General features: G+C 39.2%; 2 protein-coding genes across 2 annotated transcripts in view; both read left to right on the top strand.

Annotated features, from left to right (window-relative positions):
* Positions 1 to 6676, top strand: part of myh11a (myosin, heavy chain 11a, smooth muscle) — a 52988-nt gene extending 46312 nt beyond the window's left edge. Inside the window, exon 41 of the mRNA XM_065293695.2 lies at positions 5522 to 6676. Coding sequence (XP_065149767.1) covers positions 5522 to 5666 — 145 coding nt within the window. The 3' untranslated portion in view covers positions 5667 to 6676. The remainder of the gene's footprint in view (positions 1 to 5521) is intronic.
* A 9997-nt stretch (positions 6677 to 16673) lies between these two features.
* LOC135783310 (serine/threonine-protein kinase pim-2-like) lies at positions 16674 to 18607 on the top strand. The gene is made up of 4 exons (XM_065294001.2): positions 16674 to 16679; positions 16883 to 17258; positions 17828 to 17998; positions 18541 to 18607. The coding sequence occupies exons 1-4, from the start codon at positions 16674 to 16676 to the stop codon at positions 18576 to 18578; spliced, it is 591 nt and encodes a 196-aa protein (XP_065150073.2). The 3' UTR covers positions 18579 to 18607.
* Positions 18608 to 23548: the final 4941 nt, after the last annotated feature.

Below are 23548 nucleotides of genomic sequence, written 5' to 3'. Positions count from 1 at the left end.
GTGTTTTTGCAAAAACCTACCCATATTCAAAAGCTGATTGCAAAAGAACCACTAAAGGTAGGATGAAACGTTTTTTTTTTTGTTTGAAAGCAGAGGGTCTGTTCTTTTATTTGGTATATTGTATGTTTATATATTTAAAGAAGAACATTTTCTGGAAGGCATTAAACTTTGGTGAAAATCATGAAAAACGCTGGCGCTGGCTGGCAACTTTTTTTAAAAACGCTGGCGTTGAAAGAGTTAAAGTAACAAAATATATGAGATAAATTGCCAAACTTATCAGATATATACATAAATACGCATTTTCCGCCATCTTGAATAATTTTCTCAGACTAGACCACAGACCTACGTCACGCTGCTCCTTCACTCCAATTGGCAGTCGCTTTGTCGCATCGCTCATCATTTGCATAAAATAGCCTGCTTGTCTATTTTGGTCCCGCCTTGCTCGCGCAGCGGCGAGCTCGTCGCTTGTCGCTGGCAAACGGCCACTTCAATTGAAAATGAATGGTAGTCGGTCGCTCTGTCTCTGTCGCTTGTAGCTAATGTGACTGGGGGGGTCAATGTCCTTTTGTTTATATCGAAATCCTCCGCCATTTTCTTTAATATTCTTGGACTTCATGACTGGCATTTTGGTATCTCATCTGTGCATCCGTGTTCGTCACTAGGCAACTACGTCATTGCCATAGACTGTAAAAAAAGATGGACATCGCGACGTCGCCTCCCTTGAAGACAAAAGTGTTCGACCATGGTCGCCGCCATGTTACGTAAAAACGTCAGTTTGGAGCCAAGGCATGCGCAGACGGAATCGTCTATGGAGCCAGAGGCAGAGCCGCGGTATCAAACTTCCGCCCAAACTCTCGTGCGACCAATTCAACAACGCCAATCATAACGACAAGCCCCGTTTCTATAGCATCAAATTGCTAGCTAAAATAAAACGTATCACAAAAAAAAACAATTTAATATATATCAGCGTGATATCAACTACCTGAAAGGACGAAACCATCTTTCAAAAAACTTTATTTGAAGTGTAAATAATTTTTTTCTTTAGAGTCGAGTCCCATTTGTTTGAATGGAGAGGGCGGGGTTTATGACTTGTACTGCAGCCAGCCACCAAGGGGGCGATCAAAGAGCCAGCGGCTTTACTTTTCGATACTTATGAGGCACACCCGGTCACTAAACGTCATACGCTACGTCCTACGCTGATACTCTCTGGTGAATGTGCATTGGCCGCTACCGGAAACTAGTATTATAGTATAGTTTTCTACCGTGGAAGAGCCAGGACATTTTCTAAAATAACTCAAATTGTGTTCATCTGAAAGATGATGGACTTGTGTAACTCTGATGGCTTAAGGGTGAGTAAATCATGTGGTAATTTTTATTATTCGCTGAACTATCTCTTTAATGATGCAAGCACGTAAGAATCTACGATGTGCAAATAAAACAAACACTTTAGAGCATCAAAACGATTTGCTGCCCATATGTCTAGGGGTCCAGGGTTTCCCGCAGAAAATTTGTTAGTTAAGGTGGTAGGGTTGTGCAGGTGGGCGGGCCGGGGGCGTGGCAATCAAAGGGGCGGGGCATACGTGTCATGATGAAAATATTTTTATTTATAACACTCAAATAAAACTCAATTTTGAAGAAACTATGACAGAAAATGAACACATACTAGATTTTTAATGAATTAAATGTTATATCAACAGGCTAGTTATCCTCCAGACATTGACGGACCATGTCTTTCTCTCATTTCGTCCATGTGAAATGCGTCCACGCTATTCTCCGAGATGCACTTGACGGCCTTTTGTGCAGCAAATTTTTTTTTGGATGACCTAGTTAAGGTGGTAGGGTATCCCAGCTTAGGTGGGCCGCCCGAACTGAAAAGTGCTGCGGGAAACCCTGGGGTCTATGTAAACATTTCGTATGCTGAAAGTCATTTGACCGCGGCATTAGTAGCATCGTCCAAGTTAGCGCAGCCCAAATCGTATCCATTTATAGACTGCAAACCGAAGATTGTCTATCTCTGTTACAGAGGCAATCCAGAACCCACACAGTGACTATGCAGGTACCTCTGTGCTGAAAAGTTGACATAGTCGTTATACTTTTCACAGAGCTTTTCTTTCACTAACAAAAGAGTGAAATATGGTTTCTTATACACTAAAGACAAACAAAGTGTGAAACTAATCATCTTATGTACAAGGAGGTCTTTTTTTGTGAATAACGCTACACTTATGTGGCATAAGCATACTGCATATTCACAATATAGCACAGCCTCCTGAACCTTACTGTTTTTATTTGATGGGTAGTGCTTAAAATTATGATTCACACAAATTCAAAAGGTAATAGGCTTTATGCCCAGCTCCACTACTTCCTGAACCTCAACCAGCTCCTTGTTTCCTGTCTGCCATTATTGGACAAACTGATTAATCCAGGTGTGTCTGATTATTGTTGTTGTGACTACTGAGGTCAGGCACACCTGGATTAATCAGTTTGTCCAATAATGGCAGACAGGAAACAAGGAGCTGGCTGAAGTTCAGGAAGTAGTGCAGCTGGGCATAAAGCCTATTGACCAAATTTATCAGCATTATACATGTATGTACAGTACTGGGCAAAAGTGTAGGGCCACCATGCCACCATTAAATGTCTGTTTTTGCAATGGTATAGTGAGCATATATAATTATTTCTCAGTCAAAATACAAACAGAAAATATAGGAAATTTGCATGCGGGATTAAAAATTAAATAAAAGTAAAAGCTAAAGTGACAAACTTTTAATGTTACCTTCCCTTACACTTAAACCTGCAGGGTCTCCTAATCCTAATTTCTATTTTTAATTCTAATCGACTTCAGTCTCCTAAAAAAAATAAAAAAAGTTTTTAGTGCCAAGAGCGGTTACACAAAATACTGACTTTGCCCAAAGAATAATTTTTTTCTACATTTTGTATACATATTTATTGTATTTTCGGTTTGTGTTTTAATAATGAGAGCAAAAAATTACTATTAATAAATTTATATGAATGGTCATTAAAACTTTGCTAAAACATTAAAGGGCACTTATAAATACGTAAATGTGTGTTGGCAGTGTGTGAACACAACCACAATGAAAAAAATCCACCCACTTCTTCTTTGTTAATCCCCATTAAACCAAAGCTGTCTCATTAGACATGCTGTTTCGATTCTCTTGTTAATGTGATGTCACACTGATAAAGTCCCACCCCACGGCCACTGACTGACAGTCCTGCATTACCATAGTTTCCTCCATTGGCGAGTTGTACATCGTCTGCCAGTAATCAGATCTATTTTAACTGAAAGTGCTGTCTCTTTTAGTCTCACTCATTCAGATCATTTGCATTTAAAGGAAAACACCACCATTTTTCAATATTTTACTATGTTCTTACCTCAACATAGACAAATTAATACATACCTATCTTTATTCACTGCGTGCACTTAATCTTTGTATGGCGCATCGTGAATGTGTTAGCATTTAGCTTAGCCCCCCCATTCATTCCTTAGGATCCAAACAGGGATGAATTTAGAAGCCACCAAAACTTCCATGTTTTCCCTATTTAAAGACTGTTACATGAGTAGTTACACAAGTAAGTATGGTGGCACAAAATAAAACGTGGCGATTTTTTTAAACAGATAAAATTGAGAACTGTATTGTATGGTGGAAGTAAAGCACTCAGTTTGCAGCACTTCGGCCTTGGACGCACGTTTTATTTTGTGCCACCATACTTACTTTAAATAGGGAAAACATGGAAGTGTTTGGTGGCTTCTAAATTCATCCCGGTTTGGATCCTAAGGAATGAATGGGGCTAGGCTAAATGCTAACAGATTCACGACACACTGTGCAAAGATGAAGTGCACGCATTAAAAAAAGATTGGTATGGATTCATTTTTCTAAGTTGAGGTAAGAACATGAAAAATGGTTTGTTTTCCTTTACAGGTACACACTTGAAAACAGTGTTGTTTTTGCTCCCACCCAAATAGGGGTATTTTATAGCATGCTATAATAAATGATCTATGGGGTATTTTGTGCTGAAACTTCACAGACACATTCTAGGCACACCTGAGACTTAGATTGCATCTTGTTAAAATGGGCATAATTGGTGCCCTTTAAACCTGGTGGTGCCCTAATTCTTTTGCACAATACTGTGTATCATCAATGCTTTCATAAAAATCACTTAGTACACTTGGCTATAGTACACTATTTATTATAGATTCTTACATTTGTTACAATAAGGTTCAAAGTAATATTTAAAAGATGGACCATATTTCCCTCTGTCTCAAAGCATGGTTCAGTTTTCCGAACCAACCTCATTTAGCCCATTTACAGGTTCACAAATGAGGTAAAAGCACTGCTTGAAACCTTTTACAAACCTGAACTAATAACTACTGTGCTGTTTTTCACTGTAAAGGCTGTATTGTGGTGGTATGTCTTCACATTATGATGCTGTAAGATGTAAGGGTGCGTGTACACCAAAGCATATAAACGCGGCTGAAACAGCAGGCGGATGTCGACTGTGGCTGCTTGCCGGCGTTTTTTCAACTCTTCGCTTTGGATGCTATGACAATTCAGCTTTATCAGTCGTTGAACGATTCGCCGGTTGGTTGTTGTGATATTTATCCCGCCCCTCCTCCACTGTGATTGAACAGCTTAGTGTGAAGTGACGTTGACGAGCTGAGCGTTTCACCCACAGGCGCTGAACGCAGTAAGGGCAAAAATGTCAGCTGCTGGCGTTTTGGAAAAGTGCGGCGCTTCCATTGTAAACAATTGAAAACCTACACCAGCCAACGTAAACGCCTTGGTGTGCACGCCCCCTATGAGTGCATTGCAGTTGCACATTTATATGAATACAGCTGCACTTATGAACATCATTATTAAAGGTGCTATCTAAGGATGTACCAGATACCCAAGCAACCAACAGTAAGAGACAATGCGTCCTTAAAGGGGACATTACAGAAAAATCTTTTAAGATGTTAAATAAATCTTAGCTGTCCCCAGGGTACAAATGTGAAGTTTTAGCTCAAAATAGCCCGCAGATAATTTATTATACATGTTAAAATTGCCACTTTGTAGGTGTGGGCAAAATTTGGCTTTTGGGTGTGTCCTGTTAAATGCTAATGAGCTGATGATATGCAAACACTGATCGCTATGATAGTGGTTTGTTAAAATTGAAACTTAATTGTGCTGTCAATTATTCTCTCTCTCTCTCTCTCTCTCTCTCTCTCTCTCTGTACTAAATGGCAGTGACGTGGTTGTATAGTGCAGATTAAGGGGCGGTATGATTATAATAAGATCCCCTTATGACATCACAAGGGGAGACAAATCTCAAATACCTGTTTTTTCCACATGCTTGCAGAGAATTGTTTACAAAAACTAAGTTACTGGGTTGATCTTTTTCACATTTTCTAGGTTGATAGAAGCACCGGGGACCCAATCACAGTCCTTAAACATGAAAAAAAGTCACATTTTCATGATATATCCCCTTTAACACTGCTTTTATGCTAAAATTTGTCATAATATTTCAGGCGAGGCAATGAACCATCATCCTTCAGCAGCAGTACGAGACGCACTGGAGGTGGCAGCCGACGGGGAATGATTGACAGCTCTGATGCAGCGGAGGATGACATAGACATGCAGGGCGACTACAACGGAACCAAAGCTAGCGATTAAAAGCCTTCGTCATGCTCTCCAAACATGTTACTCTTATCTTTAAAAGACCTTATCAAAGAAATTTTACAATGTTAGGTTATTATTTAGATGATCATTATGTTTTGTTTGTCGACTGCAACCAAGCACCGCTCTTCGACCGGGTTTTTGCTTTCCTCATTGTGCTTTTTATTCATCACAATCCTAACTTTTGCATTGACCTGTTTGGCACCATAAAGCTCATACTTGGTTGTCTGAATAAAATCTGGTGGTCCAGATGGCTAATATTTGCCCACCCTTTGGTTTTAATATCTTATTTGCGGGTAAATGGCTGTTCACTGTTTTGTGCTGCAACTGTCCTCAAACTACATTTATTTTGCATTGTATTGCTGTGATATATACATATTGGTTAGCAATTAAATAGGACTTTGGATGAATTTTCGCCAACATTAATGTTTTACATGTTTATCAAGAGGCAGAGTAATACCTAAAACAGGACCTGTGATTTTAATATATCCCAAAACCAGAGTTTAATGTAATTGTTGATGTAGTAGTTTGCATTGTTTAGGATTAAGAAAAGGCCTGGGTTTAAACAAATATCAGTTTAATTCTAAAACTTATATTTCTCCTAATCTTTACATTTGTACAGAGCTATAGTTTGGGCGATCATACAATCAGATACCTTGAAAAACTAAGCAATTTGAATAGCTTTTATTTTCTTTATGAATGTTTGCCATAAGTATTATATTATATACTTCTTGAACTTATTCATGTAATAGTTTAGTACTCCTACAAATGTTTTCATATTTAAAATAGACACAGTGAAAACAATAAATATCCTGTCGAATAGTTGTCTATTGGCAGACATTGCCTGTGAAGGAATGTAAAATTATATAAATAAATATATATGTAAAGCTTTATCTTCCCAACAATTTCACTTGTCACAAGGAATTTACATTGACAGTAGGTCACGTATATGCATTTCTATCTATTTGTGAAACCACATGCACTTGAAATAAAGTCAGAAAAATGTTTTTGGTGTTTTGTCATGATTTGCAAATTATTGATTTGATAGTAAATGTATTCATTTATACTAAACAATCTTAGCCATACGCAAAACCTCACGAATCGGAGATAAATTTATGCTATTTCAGCATTATTTTGTATGTGTACTATGCACAATATGCAAATTTAAATTTCTTTTTTCAACCACTGGATCAAAAAGGGACAAACCCAGCCGTTGGTTTAAAATAACTCAGAAAATGTAACATTTGACTTGACAATGGGTTAACCCGTTAAGTGCCGCTGTCCCAAATACAGGACACCTAAGTTTACATCAATATTTTACAAACTATAGAGTTTACAAACTCTATATCGTCTGAAAGCTAGATTTCACTCAATAGGGTGGGGTGACTCCTAAGGGGTTAAACATTTCAGCATTTTGGGTTAAAATGTCCCAGCAACGGGATGGGTTTGTCCCTTTTTGACCAAACGCTGCAAAAATATCCCAGCATTTTTTAAAGTGTACCTGAATAGTGTTCCTTAGTTAACTTCAAATTCAAGGACCTTTCAAGGACTTTCCAGGTCCAATAGACCAATTTCGTGTTTGCAAACAGAGATGACGTTTTGTGTGGGCGGAGCCAAACTGGTTGCAGAAAGTGACTGCTCCGCAGTAGGGTTGTGAAGTGTTTTAGCATTAAACCGTGATTTTTATGGATCTGGTGTTCTGTCGAAGTCTGATTCCTTTATGTTTCCCTTTAGTGCAATGTTTCTTATAGCGTTTAATCACATTACGTTTATTTTTTTAGATAGATCAAAAGTTTAAATGGCTTGGCTACTGATATGCATGTATGTAATGTATATGTATTGTTCTTTTTTGCTAAATCAAATATTTGTACAGTCTGAATCGCTAAAGTACATGTAAAAGCAATACTATCATGTATTATATATAATAGCGTTTATTAAATATTTCATAATTTTACAGTTTTTTATTATTTCTTCCTTAATAAATTATAATTGTAACATGATAAAAACGCTATAAGAAACACATGGAGGGAACAGACTTCGACAGAACACCGGACATCTTCTCTACTTATTTTCTATTCTAATTATTAAAAGATTTCCAGATGATTTCCTCGCTCCATTCTGTCCGTTTAAGGGCTTATTGTAATCATAAACACCTACGTTTATCTTCAAATGATGTATTTGACGATGGTATTCTATAAAAATGAAAGCCATCTTTTTTGGCATTCTTATTCTGACACTTAACAGCACAACCGGACATTTTCTAGTGAGTTATCTTGCTCTTTTCACTCGTGTCTAATTCATTTCCACTGTTTTTCTGCAACCGCATTGCGCGCGCAGCTTGCAGTGACGTAACTGTGACGTCTACTCTAAATTGGTCTATACCCTCATATTCAAGCCGTGTGTCTCAATTCGTTCCCTAGCTCCCGAGGTCGTGAATCAGTATATCGTGTGCACAGGTTCGGGCACTGGTAAGGACCCTAGCTCACTTCACATAGGGACAATGTTCACTTATTTTTCTGTCACGTGGCTGCTTAAGCGCGTTGTAATCACTCACAGCTGTTACTCATCAACAACCGGCAAAACCAACATCTCTCTGACTTAATTTTAAAAACAGTACATTGTGAAAAATGCTGTCATTATTCTCGGATATCTTTCTGGATTCACTGTTTTTAGATAATCCTCCAGACCTGGAATGTGTCCTTGACGAATTGCAAACCCAATTGTGCCCTCTAAAAATGGATATGTCTTTGCTAAGATTGAAGCTGTAACCCAGGCCTCACTTGCAATCCATTGAATTCCTGTGATATTCTGAATCATAAACTCTCTCAAGAATGGGTAAAATTCATGACATATAAAATCTTAAGAGCTTTTTCCCGGGTGTAGTCTTTAGGGATCATTTCATGATAGGCCCAACAAATGTCAGTGTTTTCAATCTCTTGCTTTAAGCCCTGCAAAGCAAACCTGCCATAGTCATGATCTTCAGTGACCACACCAATCCATGTCCAGCCAAACTTCTTTAAAAGTTGTGTGATTGCTTTGACCTGGTAATCATCATTGGGAACCACTCGGAAAAATGTTGGAAATTGCTTGCGATCACTTAGGCAAGAGCAAGTTGAGAAGTAGTTTATCTATGAGTATAAAACAAATACACATCTAATTACCATTGTCTAAAAATAAAATGTCTGAATACAATATAAAAATAATGTATTACATAATTCACAGTTCCTGAAAATTTGAATTTTTCGCAAGCTTCATAGTGAGAGCCCAACGAAAGGCCCTTGGATCAAACCTGCATACAATGGAATAACATTTATTTTTTATTTTTCAATAAGTTGACATCATATTATTTGATTTCAGAATTAAAACAAATTCTAGACAAAATATTGAACATCTCAGCTAAGGAGAACACAAAGCCCACATTCTTATCCTTGACACTGAGCTTTTAAAGGTTTTGTTATGTAGTCTATTGATGGAAGCTCAACTCTATAATGCAAAGGAAAAATCCCCCTTATTGTAAAGTCTTCAGTTGTTAAGAATACTGGCAGACCAAAGTCATGCTGTGGGGAGCAGTTTGAAGACACAGCTGCACTGGTAAGACGAAACACATAGACAAAAATGTAAATCATTGTTCTTTTGAGCTCCATATAAACAAAGAGCTATTTCCTGATGTTTTATATGGCTACTCATGCTCTTTGCATATCATTATGTCTGACGTACTTGGTTATTTGCTGAATCAGTTGTGTGTAATATTATCCACAATGTATTCAAAGGGAGATGACAGCCTTAAACTTCCTGATGTGCTTTTATGTACACCATGTAATACATCAGTTTAGACCAATGGTCTCCAAAATTGTGTTTTTTTATGTATGTTAACATTTTAAATAATGATAAAACATTGGTTAAGAATAAACAATATTTATATAATAACAATAAACAAGATTTATTCTCTAAACAATCGTAAGTTTAAGTTTATTTAGCCTGTCAATTTATTTTTTGCCATATATTTTTATTTATTTATTAATTTTTTGCGGCATTAGACTTCATCGACATTGTTAAGAAAATTAATCAAGTAGGCCTACAGATAGGCCTGGGCGAAAAATCGATTTAATGAATTAATTCGAATTTTTTGTTGTGGGCGATTTAAAAAATAAGTAATTCAATTTTTTAATGGCGCATTTTTGGCTGCCCGGGGCTTCCGTAGCGTTATTATAGCAACATCAACAACATCATAGCTGTGACTTAAAACACAGCTGGGACTTTGATTACAAGAGGGTGTTTATTTATTTATTATTCATCTCAAAAATGGGGGTTACATTTGTCTTGCTTTTGATTAAATAAAAGCAAAATTTGCTTTAAGTTGTCTGCCGTTTGTACTTATTGCTTTTCTTAATAAGTGGGGGGGGGAATCGGAAAAAAATCGGAAGTCGAATTAAAAAAAATAAAATCGGAGATTTTATTTTTAGGCCAAATCGCCCAGCACTACCTACAGATGAATGCAACTAACAAGTACGTGAAAGTCACAGCGCCCCCTAATGTTCATATAATGTGTGGGTTTCATTTCTTTATTTTCACATAACGTTCATTATTTGCAATTTTTCTAGTTGCATCTTTAGTGATTTTGAAATGGTTTACTGTTTCCAAAGAAGTGTGTGTGTGTTTTTTTTAAGTGGATGATTTTGCCAATGCACAAAGAGGATTTTGCAGTCAAAAGAGATATTTGTTAAATACTGAAATAAAGCATTTCAGATAATGACTGCACTAGTAGCCGTTTCATTGCAATTACATTGAAATATCTTTAAAATAACTAAACATAAGAGTCTAATAAAATTAGATTGGATTGCCAAATACCCTTGTGCTAAGTGTTTGGTATGCCCAACCGACAGAGGGCGACCTTGACTCAAAACATTTAATTTCACCTTGTTTTATAAGCTTATCAAAGTTAGCTACAATCTTTGTCCTTTTCGAGTACGATAAGCAATATAGAAATCCTTAAGGTAAACATTTTTAACCGTTGCAACATTAAAGCTGTTTAAAAGCTGCATGATACTTTATGGCTTCTTTTACAATCTGATTTGAATAGGAATCATATGCGTAACGTTATTGCTCAATCAAATACTTAGACAGTTTCAAAAAAGCATTAAAGAAAGCGTTTAATTGTTTACTCAGTGTACAAATAAAAATACATAACAGTTAATACATGTACAAGGTGAACAATCTTATGTGCATACGTTAATGAACATGAATGTACAGTAACGTTAATTCACTTAATTACTGTTTTGAGCAAGTAAAATTCAGATAAATAAATAACAATGCTTAGTTGTAAGAGACTTTAGATATAAAAACAGTCAATATGGCAGCGCGGTGGCTTTATTATTACGACAAAGTTAGATCAGTGCACTGTGACGTGTACAACATTATGACAATAGTGCGTAACAGTTACTGTATTTTGACATCATAATGCTCGCGTCCCATAGACGGGTATAAATAGCAGCTCACAGAACTGCAGTCACACACTCATTCAATGATCATCTGAGCGAAAGCGAAGAAAATCACAGAAAGAGACTCAAACTTTACAAAGCGATCAAAAGCTTCATCGAGTGCGAGAGTGCAGAAATAAACGAGTTTACAACCACTTATACGTAGTGTATTGGTGTTTGTTCACACGTGTTTTCGACCACTTGACCGCTCATCATGTACTCCGGTTTGTCCCTCACTGACACCGAGGGCAGCACCGAGAGCAGGGACGATGACGGGCTTGAAGTCAGCGTTTGGAGTGACTTTTTCCCTGGTCTGACCACCAATCATTCACGGGATTCGTCGCACTTCGCTGACGGAAAGTTTACGGAGGCGTCTATTTTACGTGCTATGGACGAAAGTCCAGAAGGTAAGATAAAATTAATAATTTTGTTCAAACTACATTTATGTGGTTATTAGATATAAGTTCTTATATTAGAAGACAATGTATATTTTATGGCCTAACTGAACACGGTTGTCAGGCAATGTGTATATATAAAAATGTCTTTCTTTACCACTTACTGTAAATATCACACATTAGTGTTATATTGATGAGAAATTATCATTTTTGTCATATCTACAGTACGTTTGCCCCTCACCAACACCGAGGGTGGCATTTCTAAGTGTAAAGGAGATCATGGACAGGAAGTCAGGAGTGACAGTTTTCCTGATGTCAGCAACATCCAGGCATGGGATATGTTGTTCTCCGCTGACCAAATGTTCATGAAACCCTTTATTATACATGCTGAGGACAGCAGTCCAAAAGGTACAGTAAGATGAAATGAATGAATGTGCAAACTAAATTGATGCTGATATTAGAATATAGTTACTGTTAGTAGACAATTATTGTACAATATGGGCCAATACTAGTGTCTTTTTTATTAGGTACATTAAATGTCATTGTTGACCAGTTAAATATCACACACTATGTGTTATTCTGATAAGAACATTGAGCATATATTAGAATTATAGTAGTAATTTGCAGTTATAACAGTGAATGGTCCAGTTTACTGCAATGTTAAAGTACAACAAGTAAAAAAGGATATTTTACTGTAAATAAACCAGGGTTAAGTCTTGCGAAAATCTGGAAATATTTTACAGTACAAATTTATATATCAAACTAATATATGAAAGCATGCATTTTTATTGATTTAAGCCAAATAAATGTCCTGAACAAAAATAGACATAATTTCTATGTCGTGTGAATGGGTGCGGTATGCCTTTTAACCATTAGGAGTATATTTCCTGGTACTTAAATTTGAAAAGTACCAGGAAGCAATAGTAGAAGTGCAGAAGTTGTTGTACACGCAAGTGTTAACCTTTGATTTATCATCATATTCTCAGCATGTTTGTCCCCCATTTGCATCGAGGGGGACACCTTTGAAAGAAAAGGAGGAAGGGGACTTGAAGTCGGCGTTTGCGGTGACCGATTCCTTGGTCTGAATATCCATCAGTCAAAGGATTCGTCGCTCTGCGCTGGCGGAAAGTTCAAGAATGGATATATTGCACAAACTGTGGACGACAGTCCAAAAGGTGAGATGAATTGAACATGTAAACTACATTTATGCTGACGTTAGATAGATGATCTTTAATATTAGTAAATTGGCACACAAAGACGTCTGTTTTATGGCCAAGTGTCACCTACATAACAAAAATTAGAGTACGTCCTATGTGGGATGTGCGGGTGCAGCATGAAGTCTACTGTACGACTTATATTTGAAAAGTTTTCTTGTAGTTTTCTGTTATTACCTTTTTTTAATTTGATGTATCAGAAAGAAAAAAGACTGATAGTGTGAAAACAGCAGAAATGCCCTAGTGTACAAATTAACACGCATTGTCTCATTTAACCACTTTTTTAACATCCCGTCTACAGTGTCCCTCACTGACACCGATGTTGACACCTATGAAAAGAGTGAAGGAAGTGTATTGGAAGTTGGCATTTCTAGTGACAGTTTCCCTAAATTTAAAAACATCCCTTCAGAGGATTTGTCACCCAGCCCTGTCAAAATGCCAATGGATTTGTCAAACACCGTGGACGACAGCCCAAAAGGTAAGAGGAAATGAATGTGTAAACTAAAACATTTATGCCGACATTAGATCTATTAGTCACTATATTAATAGCACACAAGGGAGAATGCCATGCCTGTTTATCACCCAATCAGACACGGTTATCTGTGTCTGATAAGTATATTAAAATGTTTGTGTATTGTCCACTTAAACGTCACACACTATTTTTTTGTCCTTTTGATAAGAAAATTGAGCATCTTTCAGGAATGTGAACTTAAAAACTGTACAACTGTTCCCATTAAGTCACCAATGTATAGAAATGTTTTATCCTGAACAATCAACAGTTTTTAAAATATTGTACGTTTCAATTGAAAATTAAATGAGGTTTATTTAACCAAGGTCGGTAGGAGTTCATGTAAACCCATAAGCGCAAAGGGGTCTTTATATATAGCCACCCCTTATCTCTGTCCTGTGACAGTTTTTGGAGTATCCCCCTCTACCCCATCGCCTCACTTTTTTCCACGTCCGCGTCTGGCTCGCGTGCGCACGTGTCCGCGCAGCTTTCCAAGTATACTCCCCGCGGCTACACGCGGATGGCCGCGTTCGACACTATACGTAATACAAATGATTAATCATTTGAATTCAATTATTACTCTACCAGGTCGTCAGGGCAGCACTGATTTGGCGACATTTACAGTACATAAAAACATTAGGATATGGGAAAAAAGTAACCAATCCACCATTGCAAATACAAAGAACAGGAATCAAACATTATGGTAACAAACATGCTCCACAGCTTTCTGTTCTTGGAAGAAGTAAAAATGAAAGAAGAAAAACAAGTGTGTGTGTGCAAATGCTGTCTATTTCCTTTGAATAAGTGTTTGTAGTGGAGTGTCCTGTCGAAATATTTTCACACGCATGCGCTGTTGTACGTGGACTGTACGCGCACTGGCCGCACGGTCTCAAATTTTGGGCTGCACGCGGACATTTTATGAATTATTAACTGTGATAAATAGCTAATTGTTTTTAACAGTTTACTATGTGGTTCTCTTCATTTCAGAACAACATGGCAAAGGGAGGAAGATGGCCAGGATCCGTGGGTTCTTTAAGAGAACTTGTAAGGCTGTGACGAGCCTCTTTCTCCCTAGCCGCACTAATAAAGTGGAGCCTATTGTTTCCTCAATAATTCCGGACACACCTCAATCTTCGGTAGGGCTGTCTGTCCCAACTGTATCAAGCCTCGAGCAAAGTTCAGGTTCCCACTGGCTCGAGCATGCATGTTCGGTTGAGGGTGAAAATGCAGCCAAAGTTTGCTCAATGCCGGAACAAACTTTAAACACGGATTCAGATTTTGTGGAAGCGCATGTTATGGACACATCGGACATCATGTCTGCATCCTCGTTGCACATCGCTGGTGAAGATGGCAATCTGAGTGATGGCGCTGAAGCACTGACAGAACTCAGTGCAAGCAGTGACTTTTCACTGCCACCTGACCTATGGTCTGCTGAGGTGAATGATAATTCATCGCCAGCCATAGAGATGAAAAAGAGACACCAGTTATCGGACTCTTTGTTGTCAATTGACAATAAGTCCAGGAGGGTGACAGGAAACTCGTCTGCATCCGTAAGACTGGACATTTTAAATGACATGAAGAATCCTAATGGAACATTCACTGGGATCAAGCCAAATGGTAAGAGGAAATGAGACAAATATACAAAAATAAGAGCAAAATTAGAAAATAAGAGCGATTTTAGTTTTGACTTTATGAATTTTGATGATTATTATTAGCAGCTAAATGAATCATTCTTTTTAATCTGTGAACAGAGATGTTTTTAATCGTTTACTTTTGTTTTTTTTTTTATGTAGAACAACATGTCAAAAGTAAGAAGAAGAAGAAGAGGGCAGGAAAAATCCGTAGGTTCTGCAAGAATACCTGGAAGGCTGTGAAGAAAACCTTCACCCGCCGAAGCAATAGAATTGAGCCTATTGTACTGCCACAAAGATCTCCATCTTATGAAAAACTGTTTGAGCCCACTGATGGTGAGTCTGTAGTTATTATTAAATTATTAGTTCTGTCCAGTTTTTAAGTTTCATTTACCATTGCGTTAAGTATTCCTTTTGATTTCATCTCACTTTACCGCAACCGTCTAGTCTGCTATTAGCTGTTTTGTGTTGTATTGGATTAAACATTAAAGGACAAGTTCGGTATTTTAGACTTAAAGCCCTGTTTTCAGATTGTTTATGGTGAAATAGAACGGTTTTGACTGAAATTTGGACATATGCGGCTGCCCTGAGAATTTTCGCGTGTTTGTGTTTCAGCTCAGACCTCTACAATGGGTTTAATGGTGCACTGGAACAATCCTTCCTAAAATGCATTAAACTTTCGTTTACAAAGACGTGAAACTCACGGAGTGGTCAGGGGTGTTCACTGATATGCTCACACAAAAATCGCTGCAAAAGATGCTTTCCAACAGCTGTTTTAGCATTCGTTGTTAACTTGTGGACCTATTTTTCCAAACGCCTCACACCAGTACATTCTTCCGCTTAGAGCTTGAATAATAAACACTCCAGCCCAGGTGGTGGCGCTAATCCGCCTTTGCCAATTGCAAGAATAGAAACAAAGTTCCCGGCGCGGAGTAATACCGTACCTCACAGCACAACTAATACAAGTCAATGGAGTTGGTAAAAACTACGATAAAACCTGTTGGAATGCGTCTTTTGGAGCGATTTTTGTCTGACCACTCGGTGAGTTTCACGTCTTTGTAAACGAAAGTTTAATGCATTTTAGGAAGGATTGTTCCAGTGCACCATTAAACCCATTGTAGAGGTGTGAGCTGAAACACAAACACGCGAAAATTCTCAGGGCAGCCACAAATGTCGAAATTTCAGTCAAAACCGTTCTATTTCACCATAAACAATCTGAAAACAGGGCTTTAAGTCTAAAATACCGAACTTGTCCTTTAACGCCTGGTTTCAAAGACGAAGCTAGTCCTAGACTAAGACACATGTTTGATCTTAAAATATGCCAGTGCCTTTGATTTGTCTCCGGATAAACACCAGTAACTAAGGCATATTTATTAAAGAAGGTCTAGTCTTGGCTTTAGCTAAGCCTTGTCTGAGAAACCAAGCCTAAAAGAGTTTTTTAAACAGCATTAAAATTATGCTTCATGCCTGACAATGAATGGAACTTGCAAACTCATACACAATATTGTCATGTACTTGGTGTTTGTGTGTTTCAGGAGATGTTCTGTCTTACTATACATTGAATAATATCCTGGGAAAAGGAGGATTTGGAACGGTTGGTCAGGGAACGCGGATTTCTGATGGCCAAGAGGTAGTTTGCTCTTCCCAAATTCAACAAAAATTCTGTATGCACTTAGATATTTACTGTATGTCCATGTTCAAAACATGTGCAAGGACGGGACTTTTTTAACTTTATAAATCTTTTGCAGGTCGCCATTAAATTTATGTCCAAGTTGGAAGATGGCCGTACTATTTTGATCGTGAGTGTTAAAACTTAATGAATATATAAATATAAAGTTACTTAATTCCTTACGATACAGTATGACTAATATACCTACCACTTGACTTAAATAAACAGTAAAGCCTAAATATACTGGAAAATTTTGAGTTTTTATTGTATCTATAGATCTTCAAATATATTGGAGCAATATTTTCTCTGTTTTCTCTAGCCTGGCCATCCCAAACCTCTGATTACCGAAGTGGCTCTGATGCTTAAGATGAGCGAAGCTCCCTTAAGCCCAAATGTGATCAGAATGTTTGAATGGTTCGAAGACCCCAAGGATGTAATAGTGATTATGGAGTACCCTGAGCCCTGCCTAAGCTTATGGAGATATCTCTCAGAACCACTGAGTGAAAACACAGCACGCGTTTTAATGCGTCAGGCAGTACAGGGAGTGATCGACTGCATTGACCACGGCGTGTTTCACACTGACATCCATCCGGGCAACATTCTGGTCAACACGAGCACACTGGAGCTCAAGTTGATTGACTTTGGTTGTGGTCAGCTGTTGACTACTGCTGGCTACAATATAAGTCAGTATAGAGGTTAGCTGACTTTTTGTGTTGCTGTAGCATAGTGTTGAAACTAGTGATGCACCGATGTATCGGCCGCCGATATTTATCGGCCGATTTTTGATGAATTTGAAACCATCGGCATATCGGCAATAGCATGAGAAAAACAATCGGTATCGGCCTATTAATTAACTGCATAAAGAAATCCATTATATGTCAAAAAACGAGTTAATGTTGTTAATAAAATAAATGCTGAATAGCAAAAACCACCTTTGAAGGTTGTCATGCTCTCTTATTATATTTGTTTAAGCTTAATTTGTGTCTCTCTTATTATGTTGGTCAGTTGAATGTTAATTAGATCAAATCCATGTTCAGTAAAAATAATTTGATGCAGAAATAAACTAGCTAATAGACCAGCTGTATAGTATTGTATACAAGTATTTAATATCGGTATCGGCATTGGTATCGGCCAGAAGTTGTCTGTTTAAATCGGTATCGGTATCGGCCCAAAAAAAATCCTATCGGTGCATCCCTAGTTGAAACCTATCAATCACATTACGCTTGTACAGGTTCGTTCAACTCTGAAAATGTCTTGCTTACAGGAGTACCAGACTACTGCCCACCTGAGGTCTTTAACAAGCGCAGGTATCAGGCCATCCCTGTAAACGTCTGGAGTCTAGGTTTGGTTCTGTATAAAATGGTCAACGGGCGTATAAATATGCCTTTTGAAAACTCAAAGAAAGTCCAGTTTGTGAATCCCGACTTATCGGAAGGTGAGTGAAGAATTATTGACAGGAACGTTTTTTAAACGCACACATAAATCTCTGGAAGCTGAATAAGAGTCAAATCTAACACGTACAGTGAGACTCTCTGAACTTAGAGGTTGTAATTGTCATCGGAGGTTTCTTATAATTACATGATGAATGCATGTAGGGTATTAATCTTATGGAAGCTATATTATTTGTCATGTATGAGTATTGTGTCACATGGTCATGAATAACCATCTCTCATCTTTAAAATTCTACAGAATGTCGTAGCATTATTTGTGAGTGTTTAGCTCGTAAACCAGCTAAACGGCCCACATTACAGCAGATCTTGAAACACAGCTGGTTTAATCCAGAATGAAGGCAGGCAGGGTCTTCAGTTCATCACTGCTGTCAGACATGAGGTAGCATTACAGACAGAGTAGTCACAGGTGTTGAAGGGACCAGAGATCATTGTTCAGTTTCTGTTTAAGAGCCTGATCATATTAAACGTATAATGAATAGATAAATAGAAGACTGAATGAACAATTCTCTTGTTTTTTCTTCCTCAGGGCTAAACATAAATGTGCTGGACATTACACAGGACTGAGTTGACCAGACCAGACTTCATTAATCTACTCTTATTTATTTATTTGTTTGTTTAAATATTTAATTAGTTATTACTCTTATTTATTTATTTATTTGTTTGTTTAAATATTTAATTATTTATTACTCATATTTATTTATTTGTTTTTTATATTTATTTAGTTATTATTGTAATACTTTAAAGGTGCAGTGTGTACATTTTACATTTACATTTTACATTTAGTCATTTAGCAGACGCTTTTGTCCAAAGCGACTTACAAGTGAGGTAAACAATAGAAGCAATTATGGCAACATAAGAACAGCAATACATAAGTGCACTGGAAATAGTCTCATCAAGTCCAACACAATATACATAGCCAAGGGTATGTTAGTATTTTTATTTTTTTTTATTTTTTATTTTTTAGATAAAGAGGAAGGTAAATAGAGAAAGAGATAAAGAGAAGGTAACTAAATAAAGATAGTAAATCTGTAATTAGGAAGTTAGGTAATGATGGAAGAGATGGGTTTTTAGCCGAGTCTTAAAGACAGCTACAGTGTCAGCTGATCGTGTCACGATCGGCAGATCATTCCACAGTTGTGGGACAGTTCCTGAGAAGGTACGCGTTAGTGTTTTCTTCCCTTTTTGAGATGGTACCACAAGTCTTCGCTCGGTGGCAGAGCGCAGTGATCGAGAGGGTACATAAGGCTCTATAAGCAAGCGAAGGTAAGGGGGTGCTGACCCAGTGATGGTTTTAAAGGCCAGGAGCAGAGCCTTAAATTTGATGCGGGCTGCTATAGGAAGCCAGTGTAACTTGACAAAGAGAGGAGTGACGTGCGCCCTCTTTGGCTCATTGAAGACCACTCTTGCCGCTGCGTTCTGAATCATCTGTAGGGGTTTGGTCGTGTAGGCTGGAAGTCCTGCCAGTAGCGCATTGCAGTAGTCCAGCCTGGACAGGACAAGAGCTTGGACCAGGACCTGCGTAGCATGCTCATCTAGGAAAGGTTTAATTTTCCTAATATTGTAGAGGATGAATCTACAAGAGCGAGCGGTGCTGGCAACATGCTCCGTGAAGCTAAGCCGATCATCAATGACCACTCCCAGGTTTTTGGCCGTCTTGGAAGGCGTGATGGTCGAGGAACCTAGCTGAATGGAAAAGTTGTGCTGAATCTTTGGTTCAGATGATATGACAAGCAGTTCTGTCTTCGCAAGGTTAAGCTGGAGATGGTGATCCTTCATCCAGAGTGAGATGTCCCTCAGGCATGCCGAGATGCGGGCAGAAACCGTAGGATCATCAGGGTGGAACGACAAGTGGAGTTGAGTGTCGTCTGCATAGCAGTGGTAGGAAAAGCCACGTTTCCGAATGACAGAGCCCAGAGATGTCATGTATATCGAAAAGAGCAGCGGTCCAAGCACAGAGCCTTGAGGGACCCCGGTATCAAGACGTTGGGGTTCGGAGACGTCACCTCTCCAGGATACCCGAAATGACCTATCAGAGAGGTACGACTTGAACCATAGAAGCGCTGTGTCAGTGACACCCATAGACATGAGAGTCGACAGGAGGATGCGGTGATTGACCGTGTCAAAAGCTGCAGATAGATCCAGTAAGATCAGCACAGATGATTTGGAGGCTGCCCTTGCCTGCCTTAGGGCCTCAATGACTGAGAGCAGCGCAGTCTCAGTGGAGTGACCACTTTTGAATCCAGACTGATTGCTATCCAAGAGGTTATTTTGTGTGAAGAAAGTGGAGAGCTGGTTGAACACAATGCGTTCAAGAGTCTTGGAAATGAAGGGAAGAAGAGAAACGGGTCTGTAGTTCTCTAGCATAGCAGGATTGAGAGTGGGTTTCTTCAGCAACGGGGTTATCCGGGCCTCTTTAAATGCTACAGGGAAGGTGCCAGTGGAAAGGGATGAATTGATAATGTGAGTGAGAGCAGGGATAACAGACGGAGAGATGGCCTGGAGGAGATGGGTGGGTATGGGATCTAGCGGGCAGGTAGTCGGATGATTAGAAGCCAAGACCTTGGAAACATCTGCTTCGGATAGGAGAGAGAAGGAGGGAAGGGAGCATGTCTCAGGGATTTGAGAATGCACAAGAAGCGGCGGCTCGGAGAACTGACTGCTAATAGTTTTCGTTTTCTTCACAAAGAAGGAAGCAAAATCATCAGCCGTTAGGTCGGATGATGGTGGAGGGGCAGGGGGACAAAGAAGGGTAGAGAAGGTCTTGAAGAGAGTGTGAGAGTCAGGTGAGTTGTTAATCTTTGAATGGTAGTATAATGTCTTTGCAGAGGAGACATCCTTGGAGAAGGAGGCAAGAAGAGACTGATAGAGGCAGAGATCAGAAGGATCATTCGATCTGCGCCACTTCCTCTCTGTAGCCCTGAGTGTGGAGCGATGCTCACGGAGAACCTCAGTTAGCCAAGGAGCAGGAGGTGTGACCCGGGCCGGTCCAGATGTCAGAGGGCATAATGTGTCTAAGCAGGATGTAAGAGTGGAACAAAGTGTGTCAGTGGCATTGTCAGTATCTAACAGAGAGAGTTGGCTGGGAGCGGGCAGCGTGGAAACAATCGCAGAGGATAAGCAGGAGGGAGAGAGCGTGCGCAGGTTGCGCCTGAACGTGACCAATGGGGGATCGTATGTAGCGACAGGGGGAGTCAGGTCGAGGTCGAGAGTAATTAGGAAGTGATCAGATGTGTGAAGTGGGGTGACCTGGGTGTGGTAGGTGGAACAACAGCGTGTGTAGATAAGATCTAAAAGATTGCCAGACCTGTGTGTTGGTGAAGTAGGGACTCGCTTGAGGTCAAACGACGCAGTCAGGGTGTTGAAGTCAGCTGCCTGTGGTTTCTCCAGGTGGATATTGAAGTCACCAAGTACTACTAAAGGAGTACCATCCTCAGGGAATGAAGACAGAAGTACGTCTAACTCCTCCAAGAAGTGTCCAAGTTGACCTGGGGGGCGATAGATAACTAAAAAATGCATTTTAGTAGGGTGGATGATAGTAACAATATGCGATTCGAAAGAGTTGCTGTCACATGAGGGGGTTTGCTGTTGGAATTTCCAGTCCTTTGGGATGAGCAGACCAGTTCCTCCACCCCTTCCTGTTGTGCGAGGACTGTGTGAGAATGTGTAGTTGTTGGAGAGGGAAGCCGGAGTGGCCGTGTCCTCTGGTTTAATCCATGTCTCAGTAAGTGCTAAAACAGAAAGGCCAGAATGTGAGGCAATGGCAGTTATGAAATCTGCTTTGTTGACAGCAGATTGGCAGTTCCATAAGCCAATGGGAAGAGAGAGTGAGGCAATAGTGGAAGGTGGGAGAGTGCGGAGGTTATTAATATTTCTCCCACGGCGACGTGATACAACAGATTTACGAGTTGTAATGACAGTAGAGATTTGAAAGCACATAGTAAAATTATAAGAATAGGAAATGTACAAGAGAGGAAAAAGAGTGCTATATAGATAAATAGAAAAGGTTTGTACAAAAAGTGCAATACTCAAGTGCCCAGTCGGTGTCCCTGCTTGGTGGAGTCGCGCAGGTAGAGTCGATGGTCTTTACACTCTTCGGTCTTCACACGACGAGGGCTGCACGCGACCGCTGCCGCGGTGGACTGACTGGTTTTATAAGTGCTTCAAATGTGGGCTGAAACTCAGCAGGCCACGCCCGAAAACAATCAACAACAAGTTAATGGCCGAAACTACTACTGTTTTTACTGTAATACACTAAAGCACGCGAGGACACGCGAGAACAAACGCGGATTACAGCACGTGAGACAAAGGTAAACAAGACAGCGTTTCTTAGCAACGACACTGCGCTAAAACTTCACAAGTCTAAAATCAAATACACTTACACGTTTCTGTGGACTCCTGTTGATAACTGCTTCACCTTTTTAGCGACATCTAGTGATGAGGTTGTGAATTGCAACCAACGGCTCAGTCCACTGCCCAACCCTCGCCTTTGAAATGCATAAAGAAGCTACGATAGCCACCACCGTACAAACATTTCATTGTCGGAGACAACTTAGTAAAAAAGTTTGTCCGTTAAGGGAATTCTCTAGAAACATGGCGGCACAAAATGGCGACTTCCATGTAAGGGGACCCTCAGTGTGTGTCAGTGGGGAACCTTCAGGGCCTTCTACGCCTTCAGAGAAGGCCTAAAAAAATTAATAAAAAGATTTTTTATTATAATAATACAAATAAATAATATTCAATAAAAATATGTTTTTACATTTTTTAATTTCTATTTAATTCAATCCAATACAATACATGTAATATATTTTCTCTCATCTATGTTCTAACGTTAAGCTTACTGTCAGGTTCATGTCATGAAAACATCTAATCCAATCAGAATCGTCCGTCTCTATTAAGGCCCGGTTAGCTGGCTCATTCATTGGTTAGGACTTCATGAATCCCAGGGAAGGCCAAGCTATGTGTTTTGGTGTGGAGAGTGACGGGCAAATCGACCAATCACGTTTTGATTTCAAGTGGGCGGGCAAAAAACAAAACATTGTAAGCCTTCATGAAGTCCTAATCATGCAACAAACTGGATGCGAGCTGCCGTAAAACACCAAAGACGAAGATCATAGACCGTTAATATTAATACAGTCTAATGGCCAGAATCTCTGCGGTGAGAGTGGTTGAGGTAAATGGCGGAAAACGTGATTGACGTTGTGGCTAGCTTGATAGGGCTGAGGTAAAAACGAAATTACTTAAGCGTGTACTCGTGAGTCGTGAAGAGCACAGCTGGGAGAAGCGCGTGAGGAGCCTGTGCATATGACGCGAACACGAGAAAAATAATGGGTTTAATTATACTTTTACTTCCTGACAGTTTCACTTGTTACGTGAGGATAGTAATGACTGACAGACGACGCCGAATTACATACAATATAATTTCCTAACTAAATCTGAGAGAATGCGAAAAATATTTTTTACCTCGCTATACCCGATGGGCAGGGCGGAGATACATTTTGGTAGCCCGACAAGAATTTGCAATAGCCCAGGGACCT

This window comes from Paramisgurnus dabryanus, chromosome 7 (genome assembly GCF_030506205.2).
Source record: "Paramisgurnus dabryanus chromosome 7, PD_genome_1.1, whole genome shotgun sequence".
NCBI lineage: Eukaryota > Metazoa > Chordata > Actinopteri > Cypriniformes > Cobitidae > Paramisgurnus > Paramisgurnus dabryanus.
The sequence above is the reverse complement of the archived record's forward strand: the minus strand, read 5'-3'. Positions and strand labels throughout refer to the sequence as shown.

Excerpts from the sequence above, each read along its gene's own strand:
- LOC135783310 (XM_065294001.2), top strand. Across the intron at positions 17,259-17,827 it reads CAATATAAGTCAGTATAGAG|GAGTACCAGACTACTGCCCA; the intron begins GTTAGCTGACTT and ends TCTTGCTTACAG. Across the intron at positions 17,999-18,540 it reads GAATCCCGACTTATCGGAAG|GGCTAAACATAAATGTGCTG; the intron begins GTGAGTGAAGAA and ends TTTCTTCCTCAG.